This window comes from Homalodisca vitripennis, chromosome 2, assembly GCF_021130785.1.
Source record: "Homalodisca vitripennis isolate AUS2020 chromosome 2, UT_GWSS_2.1, whole genome shotgun sequence".
Classification (NCBI taxonomy): domain Eukaryota; kingdom Metazoa; phylum Arthropoda; class Insecta; order Hemiptera; family Cicadellidae; genus Homalodisca; species Homalodisca vitripennis.
The window spans coordinates 36,397,538-36,415,752 of NC_060208.1; the positions used below are offsets into that span (position 1 = coordinate 36,397,538).

The 18,215-nt window shown below is 32.3% G+C and overlaps 1 protein-coding gene across 2 annotated transcripts; it reads right to left on the reverse strand.

Annotated features, from left to right (window-relative positions):
• Window positions 1-596: 596 nt before the first annotated feature.
• Window positions 597-18,036, reverse strand: LOC124353811 (meiosis-specific with OB domain-containing protein). Of its 2 annotated transcripts, none has more exons than XM_046803824.1 (10): window positions 17,905-18,036; window positions 14,880-15,005; window positions 12,574-12,699; window positions 12,372-12,441; window positions 10,796-10,988; window positions 9,887-10,043; window positions 8,868-9,059; window positions 5,204-5,351; window positions 4,310-4,502; window positions 597-1,252 (listed from the first exon to the last, which is right to left on the reverse strand). In XM_046803824.1, exons 2-10 carry the CDS (start codon window positions 14,995-14,997, stop codon window positions 1,064-1,066), a joined length of 1,386 nt encoding a protein of 461 aa, XP_046659780.1. In that variant the 5' UTR covers window positions 14,998-15,005; window positions 17,905-18,036; the 3' UTR covers window positions 597-1,063. The 2 variants fall into 2 exon arrangements, with proteins under 2 accessions (XP_046659780.1, XP_046659779.1); XM_046803823.1 differs by having other exon boundaries at window positions 17,897-17,996.
• Window positions 18,037-18,215: the final 179 nt, after the last annotated feature.

Sequence of the window (18,215 nt, forward strand, 5' to 3'; positions counted from 1 at the left end):
GCAGTATGCGCGCGCATCGTGAAATAGCACGGAGGGAGAACGTGCATGCGTATCAAATTTATACAGTGCGACCGATGGAGGGTTAATCACAAAATCAATTATACCAGAGATAATTCCTTTGTTCTAAATTATAATCCAAACTTAATATAAAAAATGGCTTAAACATAACTTATATTTTTTCCAACAATACTTAGTTTTAAATGATTGTATAATTTCTTATTTGTCAAAAAAATGGCTAATAAAATGTATGTTTTACTTTGCAAGAGTATGCAAACATTATTGGATCCAATTTGTTTTTTTTTTTATATATATATATATATATATATATATATATACCGGGAACAAATTTCTGAAATATTGGTTTTCTGTTTGGAACATTATATATAGATAGGATATGATCTAAAGATAGTTTATTATTATTAACCTAAGGATTATTGTTGTAATGTTCTTTACATTTGTCCCCTTCTGTACTGTTACAAAAATTTTGTAATTGCAGTATATAATGTTGAACAATTATTAAAAGTCTATGTTTAAAAAGGTACAACATAACTTCTCATAAGTTAAGATGAACATTGGACAAATAAAATGAACAACAGTAAGCGTACTTAAAATGTATGTATTTTAATACCAACAGATGACATGACAAGGTGTTGAAATCAATTACAAAATCAATGATTTTCAAAATACATATCTGAATTCCATCAGATACAATTCACATACCAAACATCTACAGGGAACAGTTATTGCTGGGCCAAGCTATTGATTCATTATCCTACAAAATTACATACCGATCAATGGCAATATAAAGTGACTATCAGATTTTATTTCTAAACAATTCAATCTTAAAACTATGAAATATCAATACCAACTTAATTAAGTACAAATTACCTTACGTAACTAAAGAGTTTATACAAAACTTGTAGCAGACATCAGATATTTTCTATAACAAAAGGAACATAAAGTAACACAACAGATTATGAATAAAATCATTCAGTCTCAGATTTGTTGTTTATAATACCACTAAATTATCTATGATAAACCACAATATCAGAGGTGGAACTTGTTAGAACATGGGCGTCCTGGAAGCATACTCAGGAAGGCTGACTTTCTCTATGGCCAAGACCGAGATGAGCGGGGTGACTTGATCTCCGGTAGCTGGAAGGATGACGAGGCGAGCTGCGCAACGTCTCAGCAGCAACTGCCACTTGAGCGCGGTCTTGGCGTCCAGGGACAAGCAGTCAAACTCATCTGGCTAACACATTAACAATGTTCTTGTAGAGAGTTGAGTAAACAAGCTACTATGTGCATACATGTCACCAGCCACTACTTAACACTGAATACTTTCCCTTTTAAGAGCATTTTAGTTTCTTCACTCACCGCATAGCTATTATACAGGGTGTAAAAAAACGTGGGCTGGCTATGCATTTTCAGATTTTATACGTGACTCTAAGCTAAAAATGAAGAATAACTTTTTTTTTATTTCCACTCCGTTTAGCCGCTAGCCGCCATTTTGTATTTTTTATCAACAAATTACTATCTCAAAAACTGGTATAGCTAAAGAAACCATATTTGGTACATAGGTTTGAATAGGTAAAAGGAAAATAAAGAAAATAATTATGCTATTTTCTTAAATATTAACAAAATGGCGTCTGTTGAAAATTTTTAAAGTTAAATAACAAAAAAACCAGTATATTTATAAAAATGTACTAGATTTAGATAAAAACTATTTAGATAATTTTATTGCAATTCCAACAAACAACTGATAACTCTCAACTATGACATGTTTAGCGCTTCCGGCTTGTGCAAGCGTACTTTAAAGTGGTCGTGTTCGCTTATGCCTTCATGGATTTTGTTGAAACTAGTACCGTTGGAATTGCAATAAAATGTTACAAACAGTTGGTGTCTAGTACATTTTGAAATCAGAAATTCTTTATTAGAAAATTTCTTAGAGAAATGAATAGCGTCAGTTTACAGTGGATACAATTCAAATTGTATACAAAAATAATGTCACTCTTGAATGTCTTTCCAGTGCACATATTCATCTAGGGTGTAGTAGGGTCTTGATGTCAGCCAGTTATTCAGCGATGCCTTCAGCTTCATTCCTTTAAGAGCTTTTAGTTCTTGTGGTAATATGTTGTACAGCTTCTTACCAGCATATGACGATTTTCTTTCATACAGTGTAAGATGGTGGGCTGGTAGTGGGTAGTTTGCAGGATGTCGGGTGTAGTAGTCGTGGTGGTCAGCAGCTCGAGGTAGGTTCTTCCCATCAACATACAGTATAACCTCCCGAATATAGAGGGCAATCACTGTCATGATTTTTAGGTTCTTAAAGGCTTCTTTACAGGTGTCTCTGGGGCCCAGGCAGTTAAGAATCCTTATAGCTTTTTTCTGAAGTCGCAGTAGTTGTTGTAGGTTCTCTTGAGTTGTTCCTCCCCAGGCGGCTATCCCGTATCGAATATGGGTTTCAAATATTGCAAAGTAAGTAGTCTTTGCTGTTGGGGTGTTACTTATTGTTTTTATTTTGTATAATTATACTGGTTATTTTTGTTTGACTTTTAAAATTTTCAACAGATGCATTTTGTCAATATTAAAAAAAATAACACAATTTTTTCCCTTTTATCTATTCAAACCTATGTGCCAAATTTGGTTTCTTTAGTTTTACTAGTTTTAAAGATAATAATTTGAATAAAAAATACAAAATGGTGGCTTGCACTAAACAAAGTAGAAATTAGAAAAAGGTATTCTACATTTTTAGCTTAGAATTACACACAAAATTTGAAAATACTTAGCCAGCCCAACCTTTTTGTTACACCCTGTATATAAATGGTGATCAACTCGAGGTGGCCACCATTGAGATCTCAGAAAGTACTAATTTTACAGCAAACTTGAAATTGGCAACTTTTCCTTAGTTTTTTGATTATTAAAATTATACATTTTTAATTTTTAATTCGGTTACTATTTTCCAATATGACAGTCAACTTTGAAATTCCTTATGGAAACCTCAATTTTTCTGACATGGGTTTCTGACCTCATTTGTGTTTAACATACAATTCTGACTTTTTTATTCTTGGTAATGTTTTTATATAGTTGAACATTTAGCCACTATGAGCATTGAAAGTGGCAAAAATTCTTTATTCGACAGTTATTAAAGAGGCATGTTTTAACGTTACAAAATACTTCTACTCAGAGAGGTATATTTACTAATAAAATGTTAGAAAGCAGTTGCATTTTCAGAAATACATTGTTTTATTCAAAAATGTACTTAAATTATTATTTATGTTAACTTAATTCTGGTATAAAGCAGGTTTTCAAAATGATTTCCATCTTCATGTTTGTGCTCTCCTGTGCAAGTCATTTACACCTCGTGCTAACATGTCAAGGAGAATGTTATGTAAAATGCCCATCGCTTCAATGTTTGGACTATTACTCTATATGGGAACTTTACATGCTATTACAAACTTTACACACCATACGTAAAATCTAAAATATAATCTTTATTTTTTAATTATTTCTTTGGACCGAACCACAAGATGTCAGTGATGTCAGAACCAAGCCCATTTGTTAATCATTTTAAACAATTTGGTAAAAAACAGATAGTATAAACATAATAGTAGAAACATATTATGGTTTGTTAACTCTAATTAAAATTACATGTAAAATTAGTAAATTATAAACATTAAACTAGTTAAACAATTTTACATATAATTTTCAAAAAGTAAACGGGAAAAATGAATTTATTATACCCTAAACTGTATAGGGCTGGTAGCTATCTGGGAGATTGCAAATAAAAAAAAAAAACACACTCCAACTACCTTGATAAACTCACGGTTTAAATACATATTTTCCATAATTTTCCAAACAAAAAATATTTAAAATTAATGTTCTCTGTGAAAATGTTAAAGTTGGTTGAGAACCTAGTAAAATATATGCACACTGAATAAACAAATTACATGCATCATCCAATAAGATACAATACGGTATTTTAGACCGAAAGTACTGTAGGAATTCAAATGGATAATAAAGGTTGTCATAACGTCTATGACAGATAATTTATATTTTATAGAATACGATTTCTCAAAGTGTTTTCCATTAATCTGAGATAGGCTGGAAAATTCTGAAAATTATGTGAAAGCCAAACCACAGAAATGTTGGTTTGGCTGAAATAAAATGTGTTCAATGTACAGCTATTGAACACTTTATTTTCGTCATTTTATGGTTCTCAATGTTTTAGATTTTCTAGGATAAATCAAACATTGCGAGTAGCTAAAAAAGTTAGCTAAAGATTCCAAATCTGTGATTACAAACTTACTGAACAGTTGAGGGCCTTAGATGCAGCTGGGGATGTGAGTCTACAGCCAGGTAAGGAGCCAGTGTGATCAGCCAAGGTCACCCTGAGGTCGTAGACACGCTGAGACAGTGGACGTTCTACTCCTGAGTTCACCAGACAGTCATTGTTCATGCAGATACCAACTGCTTCATCCACACTTTGTTGGCAGTGTTGGCTGGAACAGACACATCAGTACAAGCATGTTTCCTATGCAACCAATTAATTATTGTAATTTTTATGTCAATCTTTTCTGTGTTCATAATTGCAGAAGTTTATTTCATTTTAGTCCATCTAAAACTTGCAGTGTTTCAATTATTTTGTTCCATCTCATTCTATCTCGTGTCTTCTGGAAGGCACTTAACCGACCAAAATGTTTACTGTTTTTATGAAAATGTATACTACCCCATTGAACATACTTACTTGGAAGAAGATACTATAAAGAAACCCACAACTTCAATAATGTATGATGTGAATAATGAGTCTGACTTGCATATAGCCAGTGACATTTACAGGATTTGAGTTTGGGGGACCAAACTCATCAGCTCATGTATCAACTATGTCTTATTTTATTATTATGTATTAAAGAATTTAGGAAAATATGAGTTAAAACTTTTAAAAAATTGGTAAAAGTATTTAACTATCCAAAAACTGCACTGAAACAAACCAGCTTATTTATTATACCATTATAAGTTCTCGTCATCTATTTAAAGAAAAGTTTGAGGTTGTTTCCCTTAACTATATTCTGATTGATAACATTAACTACAGGACGTACTTTTTCTGGGATAAATGAACATTAACCATTTAACCATTTATGAGACTATTTATTTAACCATTACTCAATAAAAATTTCTGAGACTAAAATTGCCAGAGACTTACCACTTGCTGACGGTAAGAGGCAAGAACCCATCCAAGTCCATTTCAATGATGGCAGCATAGACAAGAGCTGTGAAACTCTCCGCAGATTCTGCGTTGGTGGCTCTGCCCCACACAGTCTGACATGACATCACGTTGTTGATGGTGCTAGCTGTTTACATAGAGTATTCAATACAGGTGAAGATTCTAACAGTCACACTCCATAATAACAATTAACTCTGCTTGGAGAACTCTAGAGCAAAAGGAAGCTCTCTAAATGGTCATCCACCACAATTTCAGAACTAATGCCACTATTTTGTTTTGAAATTATCTACTTTTGATCACTGTTTTGAATGATTTGTGAAAGGAATATTTAAAAAAAATTTAATTAACTGTAATATATTACATTCTTTAAGGAAATATCAAGATTCACTTATGGTTTCGATTGAATTTTAAAATGAGAATTCATTTTGTTAGAAATCACTTAGTTTATTACAATGGAGTTTGGGTGGTTCAAACATGTCTTGTGCCACTTATAAATGTTTTGTTTTTGTTTTTGCGACACATTAGTTGTTTTCGATAGTGAATTATAAATAATATAAAAGTTTTCTTTGACATTTTTTGAAACTGAACTGTGTTTATTTAAACAGTTACAATTTTATCTGGTTCCGGAATGGTGTTAGAAATACAAACTCTCTGTGTAACAAATTCTTGAGTAAAGCAGGCATTCCACTCGACTGTGCCAAGGAGCGTTAGACATGAAGAGTGATCATGTAATTTATATATTGTACATGATGAAAAAATATTATTTAACAGTAGTTCTGACACATTGTTGTAAACAATATAGCTCTTCTTAATTCATAATTTGTCTATCATGCCAACTATTCAACAAATGAACTCCACTTATTACTTGCATATGGATGATTGCTTTGTAGGTAGATCATATCAGGTTAACAGAGTCTGTCATCAAAGTCAAACAACTGCACCTGTTAATACTTTAATAAGTCCAAACAGCCAACAATGTATCCCATCATGACACTCGATACAACCACTATTAGTCCTGTTATAACTTTGTATTATATGCTCCCAGTCTACACATTGAGCATCTAAATGTCATCTTCTCCTTTTCTAATGTATTATTGTTGAGAAACAATCAATTTTAATGTAAACAAACAACAGATAATCTTGATTTGGGAACCCAGCAAGTGAAGCAGAATCAATGAATGCTGTTAGCAGCAAAATTTTAACTCTTTAATCTTTATATTATATATGCTCAACATTCCTCAGAAAGTAGTAACCGGCGTAGCATTGGGCCATCTCCTTTTTGAATGTATTCTTGTTGGGATGCAATTAAATTCATTTTAATGCAAACATACTATACATAATCGTTATTTGGTAATCCAAGAGAAGCAGAGTCCATTCAAGCTGTAAGCCTCTGAGAGCTAATTTGGACTCTCCCAGAGAGCTCTGACTCCAACTATTTCACACTATAACAGACTTGGAATGGATTTAACCACTTTATCAAATGAGGCTGATGGCGACATATACCTATTTTTGAACCTGCCAAGCACTAATCCAGAGATGGTGGAAATCAGAGAAAGGTACCCTAATTACTGCCACACATGATAGTCGGTTGTGGGAAAACCCAAAGAAGTACACCCATCTCTGAAATTATAGTCCAGGAGCCAAGAGCCAATTTCCACAGTATGAGCACAAAACCTGGTTTTTCTTAAAATCGATAGAGGAATTCTTTCTGAGAAAGGAATCAATTGTCAGCAACACTACTTTTGGTGGAGGTCAAAATGAGACGGTATCAAAAGGGTTAATAATATGAATCGATAGATTTTTCTCAGATTATATTTTTCCTAGTTTAATAAACTCAAAACAGAACGTCAGATACGTAAGTAATAGTTATATCCCTGTCAGAGAACGAGATAAAGAGACTGAAATTATATAAGGAACTACATATGATTATTTGACGCTGGTTTAACATTCATTTAATTGTCTGATGGGTGGTTTTAACCTGTTGAGGAGTAGCTGAAAGTTGTTCCAAAAGAGTACAGACGGTTATAGCCGTTTGATCCCAAAAGAGTATTGACGGTTATGACCGTCCATGACGGGGTTGCTAAAACAATCAATATTGCAACTGTTTATGCACTCTAGTGGCGTTCTTACATACTATTTCGACTCTGAAATGTTCAAAGTAATTATTGCTGTACGGTGCTGGCTCCTAGTGACGGAATATATAATCACAGATTTGCTGCCAAATGTTCTGTCATTTTCTCGCGCCACATCCATTTATAGGCTATACATGGAATCAAAAAACCCAAATGCTAAGGTTCACATCATGGACTTCCGAATTAACGTTATCAGACAGATACTGGAAGCACATGTTGCACCAAGAGAAGAGGCCGCAGCTGTGACGCGTCCGTTGGGCGGAGCCCAGCAGCCGCTACGCTTGTCAGGTCGCCATTTCCCCCGCCCACTACCAGTAAGGGAAAATGGCCGAAGGAAGCTAAAACGCTGCTTTGTGTGTTCAAATACAACACGGGGTGAGCGTAAAAGGAAAGAAACTGCTTATGAGTGTACAAAATGTGAAGTAGCACTTTGTGTGTACCCGTGTTTTGAACACTTATCATACGTTTGTAAAATTCTAAAAAAAAAACAAAATGTATGAATTTATCAAGTTGTAGATCCAAAAAATGCATTATTATGATATTTTGTAAGGTTTCAATACATTTTGAATGAAAACAACAAAATTATTTTCTTTACTCCCTGGAGTTCATTAAGGATAATTTTGCTTACTCTAGTATACACTAGGTAGGATGACGGTTATAGCCGTCAGTACTCCCCAACAGGTTAAGTGTCGAGTAAAGAAAAATATGATTATATAAAAATATATCTGGGAAAATCTTAACATTTTACATTATCAACCTTTTTGATATCCTCCTATTTGAACCTCCTCTAAAACTAGCGACTAACAATTGATTTATTTCTCATGGAAAACTTTTAAAGAAAAGCCAGGTTGCGTGCTTTTGCAGTGCAAATTGGCTCTTGGGTCCTGGATTCTGTAACACAAAGATACAGCAATCTTAACTTTCCTTCCAATTCTTAATATTGATTTTGGAAACACAAAAGTATGACAAAACTGGGAAGAGCAAACGTTACCAAAACAGTTATTGTTAAAGCAATATGCTTAAAGGTTAAATATTTTATCACTGAGTGCAAAAAAAAAAATAAGAAATTATTTTTAATTCATTTAAAAACTATATTTTATGGTTAATAAAGCCACTTGTATTCTCAAATTCAATGTTTAAAAAAAATTACAGTGTTCAATTTGAGTACTTTTGTAATAGCTAAATTATTAACTATCACTTGTTAAATTTTCTATAAGTCCAGTAAGAACTAAAAATTTAAAAACTTCTTGGCTAAAATTCATTATTTTTGCTTTGTTGTCAAAGAACTTTAGTCAAGATTCTGACTATTAGGAATCCTCAGTTTCAGAAGTTTCAGATCTGACCCTACAGTAAGGCCATTAAGACATTAAATTTTCACATCTAACTGGAATACATTTTTAAAGAAAAACCATCCAAAAGGGACTTTTAAAATTGAAAATTACATTATAACATTACAAAAAATATAAATCTTACAATTCATAAGCGTGATAATAGCCAATGGATATACTCACGCTCAGGGAAGTTTGTGGCAAACTGGTCAAGGATGGCAGAAGACACAATAGGAGCGTTCCGGGCGTGTTCACGCAAGTCTTCTGCATCTGCCATGTCTGGATTCTCCGTTATAATAGTTCGAGAAGTCACCGTGGCAGTCATACACTTCTTGAAACTGTTCCAGTTTAGCCTCACATCAGCGATGAACAACACTATCACAGACTCTCAAATATCAGTATCAATATACAGTAGAATCATACACTGGACAATATAAAAACAAGTATATGCTATGCTCCATTCTAATCAATGTTTAGTATTACAGTGATATTTAAGAATGAGGTTATCAGACAAATTTTGGGAATTATCTGATGTTTCATAAAATATATTTATAAAGGAAACATAATTCAATGTTTGCAATGTATTAGTGATTTTTCTCAAAACGAGTACAAGTATAGTGAGTATATTTGGTTTTAATTTATTCAACTTTTTGGTATGACTTTTTTCCCCAATTCGGAAATGATTTTGTATTTTAGTAAAATTTTCAATATAGTTGTAATATTTTTGTGTTTGGTAATTATGACAGTGAAGTATTTTTGTTTGGAAATTAAGTAAAGGATTTCATTTTTCATGTAGAAACCCCCTTTTCACATAAATATTCCCAATTTCAAAGTATGTCTAAAAATTACTAGAACAATTAAAATGTTGAAATATTTTGACCTTGTAATGGAGAGTCATATTCAGTAAACAAAATATGAAACCAAAGAATGTAAAATGAGAGATACACCGCACTTGCAATATGGTGTACATCCAAATAATCCAGCTAGGTTAGAGCTTAGATCACGTTTGTGTTTTTAATAAAAAAGCTATGATCTAAGCTTTTTATTAGTTTTACATGAAGTTGTAACTGAGACTGAGGGTTTTGACTATCACAAGCTTTGTGTATGCTGAGTCCCATAACATCTTTCTGGTGGATTTATGATTTTTAACAGTAGCTGAATTACTAGCACTTACAGATCTAATCTAGCATTGTTTGACTGACCTGTCTCTCTGGGTTTCCAGTTGTCAGCACGATAAGCCATTTCTGCGTCCCACAGCTGAATGTACAGACAAGTTGGACTCTGGTCCATCATTTCCACCTCACGACATTCAAGCACCTTGCCCTCCTGCTTGGTTGTCACTTGCCGCAATGCCCCAACCTGCCACACACAGTGCCAGTGACATTTCTCGTAATGACTGTGCAGACCTAACTATTTAGCAAGAAGCGTGGCACAGGAAGGTTGACATTATCCTCTACCTCTCACGGCTCAACCGAGTACACTCTAGTCTAAAATGCACACGCCACAAACAATGCTAGTCGCTCTCGCCACTGACACTTTTAATTCAGACTGTACCAAATGACTGTGTGAACTGGAGAGGAGATGGTGGTTTATGCACATTTGCTGGCCGTGATTCGAGCTACTTGGTTTGGATTATATCTTTAATTTATTGGGCAAACATGCCAGCATAAAATTCCATGATGCACTGGAAACATTAATTTGTATTTTATATAAAGCTACTTCCACAAAACACTGAAGCCCCTACAGTTTGTTAATGAAATATTGTGTACTTAATCCTCTTAACACTCTTAGTACTCCTTTATTCTCAATTATTCCATAGTCCTCCTATTAAAATTTCTTTATCACAGTCTTTATTTTCAATGTGTGTATTTTTCTTAATAATTTATATTAAAACAGATATTTCCATCTTCCTCTCGTCAAAAATTTGTTTAAACCTGTCATTTTATAACTTATATAATTGATTATATGTAAAACCAGCTAACGATTTAACATAAAAAAACAACATAGTAACAAGAATAATTTTGGAGAACAAGAAAAAACTAGGAGCCAAATATGACACTCTGGAAATACTTATTTTTATCAATCTAAGTAGTGAGAGAATCTATACTGACCGAACGGACAGCCACAAGAAGGTTGACATGTTTGCCTTTAAGAGCTTGACCATTGGCATGTACATCAGAAAGAGTGATGTAGTCACCAGGAGGTCGTGTGGGCAGACGTAGCAGCTGGTGGAACTCTGCACAGTCGTCTTCCGAGTGAAGGCACATCTCAGAAATGTTCTCACTCATTGTCAACACCAACGGACTGTGAACAAGCACAGTCAATCAGAGTTATAAATAACATTTTATGGTTCCAGCAGGGTAGGTAATATTGTGGGACCTACCTCATTTTGAAATCTAGTTCTGGAGCCTCCTACTGTCGGATCAAAGTACAGATACTCAAATTTGATTGTTTACCACAAACTAAATAGTGGAGCTGCAATCAAAGGAGTTATATTAAAATTTAGCTTATTTATTTCTGTGTTTAGATATATATTAAGCAAATAAGTTTCAAACATAAACTTCCAATTTTTATGTTGGTAAGAACAAAAAAGTACCGTTTTTGGCGCTTTTCAACCAAACTGCAACTTTGAACATTCATAATTCAAAAACTTATAATCTTATTACAATCAAATTCTTATACTTGAGTACGTATTTTAGAATTTTCGTATTATATAAATAAAAACTGTTATCAAATTGCCATTCTTAAACTTTTATTTTTGACAGGAGGGTTAAAAAAATTGGGCATTGGTCTTGTAATAGAGCTCTTAAAGTCATCATCTTGGGCATGTAATTTTGTAAACTTTTATTTAAATCTTTAACACCAGTTTAATTGAACAAGTTGTGTTAATTCACCACAGCTGGCAACTGCTTGTTTGAACAAGCAAACCACCACATTGCTGAAGCAACACCACCCTGATATACATTATCATTCATCACTTTACTAGTAATTCATATTGTTATAGACTAAAACAATGGAAACATTACTATTTAAGGTTAAAAATCTCACCATCTAATATGATCATATTAGCAAACTAGTAAATGTTGAATTATTCTTTTCAACTTAATTTTTATCCAGGTTTTGAAGTCAAGCCCCCCACAATTACTAATTGCCTTTATCTCTTACTCACATTTTAGTTTATTCAAATCAGTAAATTCAGTAAAACTTCATTTTTAAATACTTTTAATATAAGTAAGGTAATATGGAGAGTAATAATTTACTTTACTTTAATATAAAGTATATTCTTTTACTTTCTAATCAATATACCAGCTGTTAATAATTGTGTTTATTTCTTAACTGATTTTATTCTGAATTAATTGACTTATGTTATCTCTCAAAATAAATAAAAATAAATTACAACCATGTTATTTGAATGGCTCTATTTATTTTATGGGATAGCCATTTTTTGACTTTAAAAAATCTAAAAATAACTAATGCTACAGAACAAAACGACTGAGGGCTATTGCATGGTTATATACTGCACAGTCTTTTAAATACATTAGGTAAAAGTTTTAAGAATGTCTTTTGGAATTATAAAAGTAGACCACTCACAAACGCACAAATTTTCAATCTTTCACAGGTTATAGGATTACTATATTCTTGCGCTGTATTAATATTTCAGTGTTGAAAGCATTCTGTATAACATACCTTGTTACATCAGGTACGAAGCTTGTGTTGTCATTCTTCCTGAATGTAGCCTTTGCCTTTATGATATCCACTGGAAATAACAAATGAATTATATTAATACTGATTATTATTATTTCTACAATTATATTTGAGACTGATCCTCTGTACTGTTGACAAACATTCTGTGCATGGTTAAAGTAAATTTGTATCATTATACACTTACCTACATCCCCGATGTGAAAGTTCTGTGCAATGTTGTCTATGAAGATCGAGGAGCCCCAGAATGAAACGTTTATATAATCTGCCGGAGCATCTCTTAAAGTGAAGTTCCACACTGATCTCATATCCACTATATAAAATCCAACATAAAAGGAGCATTAGTGGACATAATATAATAACATTATTACTTAATTTTTAGTGAAAAAGCTTAGGATATTCATATGAACCGTTTAAATATAGGTATGCATATGTAAATACAAGGTGTGTTTGAAAAGTATGTACAATTATGCCCCACTGTCATACCGGTACTAATATAACAATCACTAAACTTTGCACATACTCACTGCTTCCCTTATCTTCCGGACTTTCCATAAATGCCCGTTACAGCATTTATGGAAAGTCTACAATGTTCCTTAGTCAGCTAAATATGTTTCATTTTCATAGTCTTTTAACTTAATTAATACTATAGCTTACGCAATTAAGATTTTCACATAACAAAATGAGAGACTACAACACTACATCATGTAATGTAGCTAGAGATGTATGGACTTGTAACATTCACTACCACAGCTTGCACGAAATGACAGATCTTAATTAATGTCTCAATATATTAAAGCTTGGTAGTGAGATGTTTCATTAATTTCATTTAACCATTTTCTCTATGTTATTGCTTCAAGTTATTTAATTTTGACCAGTTAATAGTAATACATGTTATGTTCTTGAGTATTTGTATCATCCCACCTGTCACCTAGTTTTAACTATAGGGCTTTTTTTATGTATCACCATGTTTTAAATGGTGATAAATTAATTTCCCCCTATCACTGCATCCATTTCAATCCATTAATATTTTACCTATGCCATCATATTAATTCAACACTGCAATTTAATTTATATGCATAAATTCAAAATGAAATTCTCCACATCCCTAATTTTTATACAGTGCTGTAATTTAGAGTTGTGCTAATTGGCTAGCAAGTGCAATCTGATATTTATTACCCATAATACTGAAATATTTGTTTCCTGTTTCTTCACCAACAGAGACTTTCCATAGATAGGTCGAAGAAGATTGAATTAAAACTTTTCCTGAGCATTACCTCTATTAAAGTTCCCCTTGTAATAAGTGTTTTGAACAATACAGATAAACTTTTTATTAACTAACATTCGCCACTAAAACTTTAATCCTTTAAATACTTGGGATGTTTCTAAAGTGGTTGAAGCAATAATCTATTGGTGAGATCATTCTTTTTACTCCATTTTTATCTAATTTTTCAGTAGCAAGAGTTCATGGCTCACAAATTTTAATATATTGAAACTTTTTATATTTTTTTTTTAAAATATTTATTTTCTTATATCAGATGAAAGAAACTAATATATTTATTTACTATATTCTTTTATTGCAACCCCTGACACTTAATTTTAATATTAAAACTGTATAATTGGAATATATTTAAATTGAATGAACATACAAGTTACTTTGTTCTTTGTTGAATAAACTGCTTGTCGCCAGCAAAACATACCACCCTTGTAAAAGAATTATAACCTTCCCTGATTTCCGACAATGATAATTGAATTGTTTGTAATTTATTTTTAACAAAAATAATCTTTCATCCTCTGAGTGTTGTAATACCCATAAGTGTTAAATAGCTTCAAAGCCTTGTAAATCTCTTCTATTTGCTTTGTTTATTGTAAAAAAGTCAATCTAACGTTTTACTCATTTTCAATACAACCAGAGACGTGTAGCATGTATACTAGAACTTGATGCTAACACCAGTCTAAATAGGAACTGTATTAGAGCAGTCCGCACCAAAATAGTCCGATAGAGGTTGTTGCGTTTTAATCTCCCCTCTATACCCAATGTCCAACACTGTTTTACGTGTATGGAAAATTATTGATCCAACTCAACATCAGGAACATCTTATGGTCAGCAGTTATATGGCAACACTACCTCAAATGTTACAGACTATTTTGATAAAGACTCTACATCTTTGGGATAAATTGTTAACAGCTGAAAAGTGACTATGAATAAAACAACTTCACATGAAGGCTTTGAATCACATTTAATACTGAAAAATATTAACTCTTAACATTGTAATAACTACTGTCCAAACTAAAACTTATTGAATAAGAAAGCAAGAACACAAATGTTTTGGAAATAGGGTTATTGTTACATTCTTGCTATTAAAATTAGTTTAATTAGACTTTATTATTATGTTTTGCTTTGCAAAACAATTTTCTTCTAGCTAAATTTATTTTGGTTTATACTGTTTTTTCAACATTAAAAAAATTATTTTATCAATAAAACTAGTTTACCATTCTTGGATTTGATTGTGCGAGGTGTTTGTTTTGCAATTATAACAGCCACTATTAGAAAATCACTACTTCCATGAGATAAAGCACTTATTTGTGTCCTTCTGATCCCAGCTGACATTGTATTCTCTGAAAATTAAAAGAGCCATTCAAGTTAGCTTGATGATACAAAAATATATGCTAGTGTTATTACTTTAACTTAAAAATGTTACATTGTCTACTGTTAAAGAATACCTGAAACTAATTTTGGAGAGTAACAAAATAATATTTAACACCTTATACCTTATTTATGAATCTGCAAAGGGTGTTAGTAATACAAAAAAGAGCAATACGAACATTAAAAGGACTAAAACCACAAGACTCCTGCAGGGAAGCTTTTAAAGATTTCAAAACTTTGACAATAACCTCACTATACATACGTGAAGTTATAATATATGCTTTAAGATCAGACCAAGCCAGATTGGTGGATCAACATAACTACAACACCCGACACAGACACAACTTTCAACTACAGGCACATCGACTCAGCTTGTATGAAAAGAAGCCTTCTTATCGAGGTGCTGCCTTCTTTAACCGGCTACCAAAAGACCTGCAGAAACTACAGGATAAACAGTTCAAGAAAGCACTCTCAGACTGGCTCTTAGACTGATCCATATACACCATACAGGAGTTTCAGGACTGGAGGAGCCTATAGAACTGAAACTACTCTCATTATTATTGTTATGACGCAACACTGTACTCAATGTATATGTGAATAAAGATTGATTTGATTTGATTTGACCTTCACTGCTGGTCTATACAGAGTGATGATAACTAGTCTAGTAAGACAGCAAGTGAACTAGGGTGTCTGCTGCGGTTAACTTGTTAAACTATTGTACAAAAACTGTGTAGCTATAGTAGCCTACATTTCACAGCTGTTCTATCTCAAACTGAATATTATTATACTGTAATTGATCATTTACATAGCATTATTTTGTCCACTTAAAAATCATCTTGACTGTCACTACTACCATCAGTTTGACCCACTCTCTATATACTGCCAAGAAACAAGTTAATATGTATATTTTATTCTATAACTTGTAGTATATATTTTAAACAATTACATGATGATCGCAATTCTTAGGCTCTGTGTCATAACTATCTTCCATATCAAAACCTTGCAACACAATTAAATCTTCAGATACAGGTATACTGGCCTCACTGTGTAGAGTTTTAGTGTAACATATGTGGAATCTCCACAGCAAGATCAAATAAACTTATCTCATGATTTTAATTGTGTTAGCAATTTTTCAGCGTGGTGTACAACAGACGTGGGGTAGGGTACAATAAGCGGACCCGGTTTTTTATATCGAAATTAGTAAACGATATTACTTAATCATAACCACCGATATAATCAATCGATACTGATTAATTATTTTGAATTATTAACTTAAATAGTCTATCAATAGCTGTAAATACTTTAAAATAATACACATAGGGTAATATTTCAATTTTACATAAGTAATTTTGATTATTAAAAATGGCAGTAAATTTTAGAAAACTACAAGACATTGCTTTGAAAGATGATAAGACATAAATAAAATATATTGTTTTTGTGGCTTCAACATGTTGGACTCGTACCGAAAACCCCATTATGTGAAATTTGTGGGAAAGAAACAACTGTAACTGAGATGAGCAAATTATGGTCGTCTTCAGTTTTCCTAATTTGGGTAGGGTACGATAAGCGGACCCGGTTTTTATATCGAAATTGACAACCGATATTAGATATTACTTAATCATAACCATCGATATAATCAATCGATACTGATTCATTATTTTGAACAATTGACTTAAATAATCTATATCAACAGCTGTAACCACTTTCAAATAATACACGTAAAGTAATATTTCAATTTTAGATAAGTAACATTTTTGATTATTAAAAATGGCAGTCAATTTTAGAAAACTACACGAAGTTGCTTTGAAAGATAAGACATGTGTTTCGTGGCCTCAACATGTTGGACTCGTACTGAAAACCCCATTATGTGAAATTTGTGGGAAGGAAACAACTGTAACTGTGAGAGGAGCAAATATGGTCGTCTTCAGTTTTCCTAACTTTGGTTATAACTTAATAATTTGTTCGATCACTGTAAATATTAAATTCATATTTTAATTTAAAACATATGATTGCTATTGAGGACTATATTATATACTTTTATATCGATTGATAGTCTAGGATTTGAGATGCGAATATTAGGTATCGATGATTACATTCTTCGATATAAATAACCGGGTCCGCTTATCGTACCCTACCCCCTAATTTTTGTTATAATAATTTGTTTGATCACTGTAAATAATTTAAAACATATGATTGTTATTGAGGACTAATATAATGATAGGTTATAATTGAACAATGCTGAATATTATAGATATATTTTGTGATATGTTAAACAACAATTAGGGTACTATGAGTTATTATACCACACACAATTAAATGTCATATGCTTTGTTTACAAATTTATTTCTTTTGTCATTGCCATATTATGATTATTCATAAGACCAATGTAGAAATGTTTGCTAACGCTAAACCTAATTCCTTGGAGTGACATACACCATCATCGAACTAAATGATGCCTATGTATAGAAATTAAGCTTTATGCAAATTTAAAGTCTATAAGTTAGTTTCTTTTCAAAATATTGTACAGACAGGCTGAAATGAAATTTTTCCAGCCCTTCAGGTGATAGGCTTCGAAAATGCTTGGCCAATAAAATCTGATAGATTATAAAAAAGGTTGCACCTACGCTATGATTAATAGACCACCACTACAAAGTGACACCAATGTTACTTCTAGGGTTAATACAAAAAATATTACTGTTATGATGGTCAAGTTGGATTTTATAAACAAAATATTCAAAGTTCTGAAATTTAAATATGCTAATAAAAACATAATTAGGTACCATGCAACTTACTATGAATGGGAGATAACAAGAATACAAATAAATAACAAATGATCAAGAAGCTTAAGTGAATTGATACTTACTTACTTACTTAATTAAGTGGAAACTGAACTAAATTTATTGGAAACTGACTTTTAAATATATAAAATTGTTTGCACAAGTAATATATAAACTTATATAAACTATATATAAACTTCTTTTATTATCTGGAGTTTCTAAAAACTATCTTGTTAGGTTTTGGAGCAGGCTGTTTTGAAACCTAGACGAATTTAAAGCTATGTTGTTGACATCAGTTTCATTTCCGGATCCCCCTAACAATTTCCTTCACAGCCTTAGAAATGTGTATGCATTACACAAAAACTTGGAATACTATACAAATGAAAGTCATAGCATTTTTATAAA

Excerpts from the sequence above, each read along its gene's own strand:
- LOC124353811 (XM_046803824.1), bottom strand. The coding sequence starts at position 14,997 with ATGTCAGCTGGGATCAGAAGGACACAAATAAGTGCTTTATCTCATGGA. Across the intron at positions 12,442-12,573 it reads CTTTCACATCGGGGATGTAG|TGGATATCATAAAGGCAAAG; the intron begins GTAAGTGTATAA and ends TGTTATTTCCAG. Across the intron at positions 10,989-12,371 it reads TTCGTACCTGATGTAACAAG|TCCGTTGGTGTTGACAATGA; the intron begins GTATGTTATACA and ends GCTTGTTCACAG.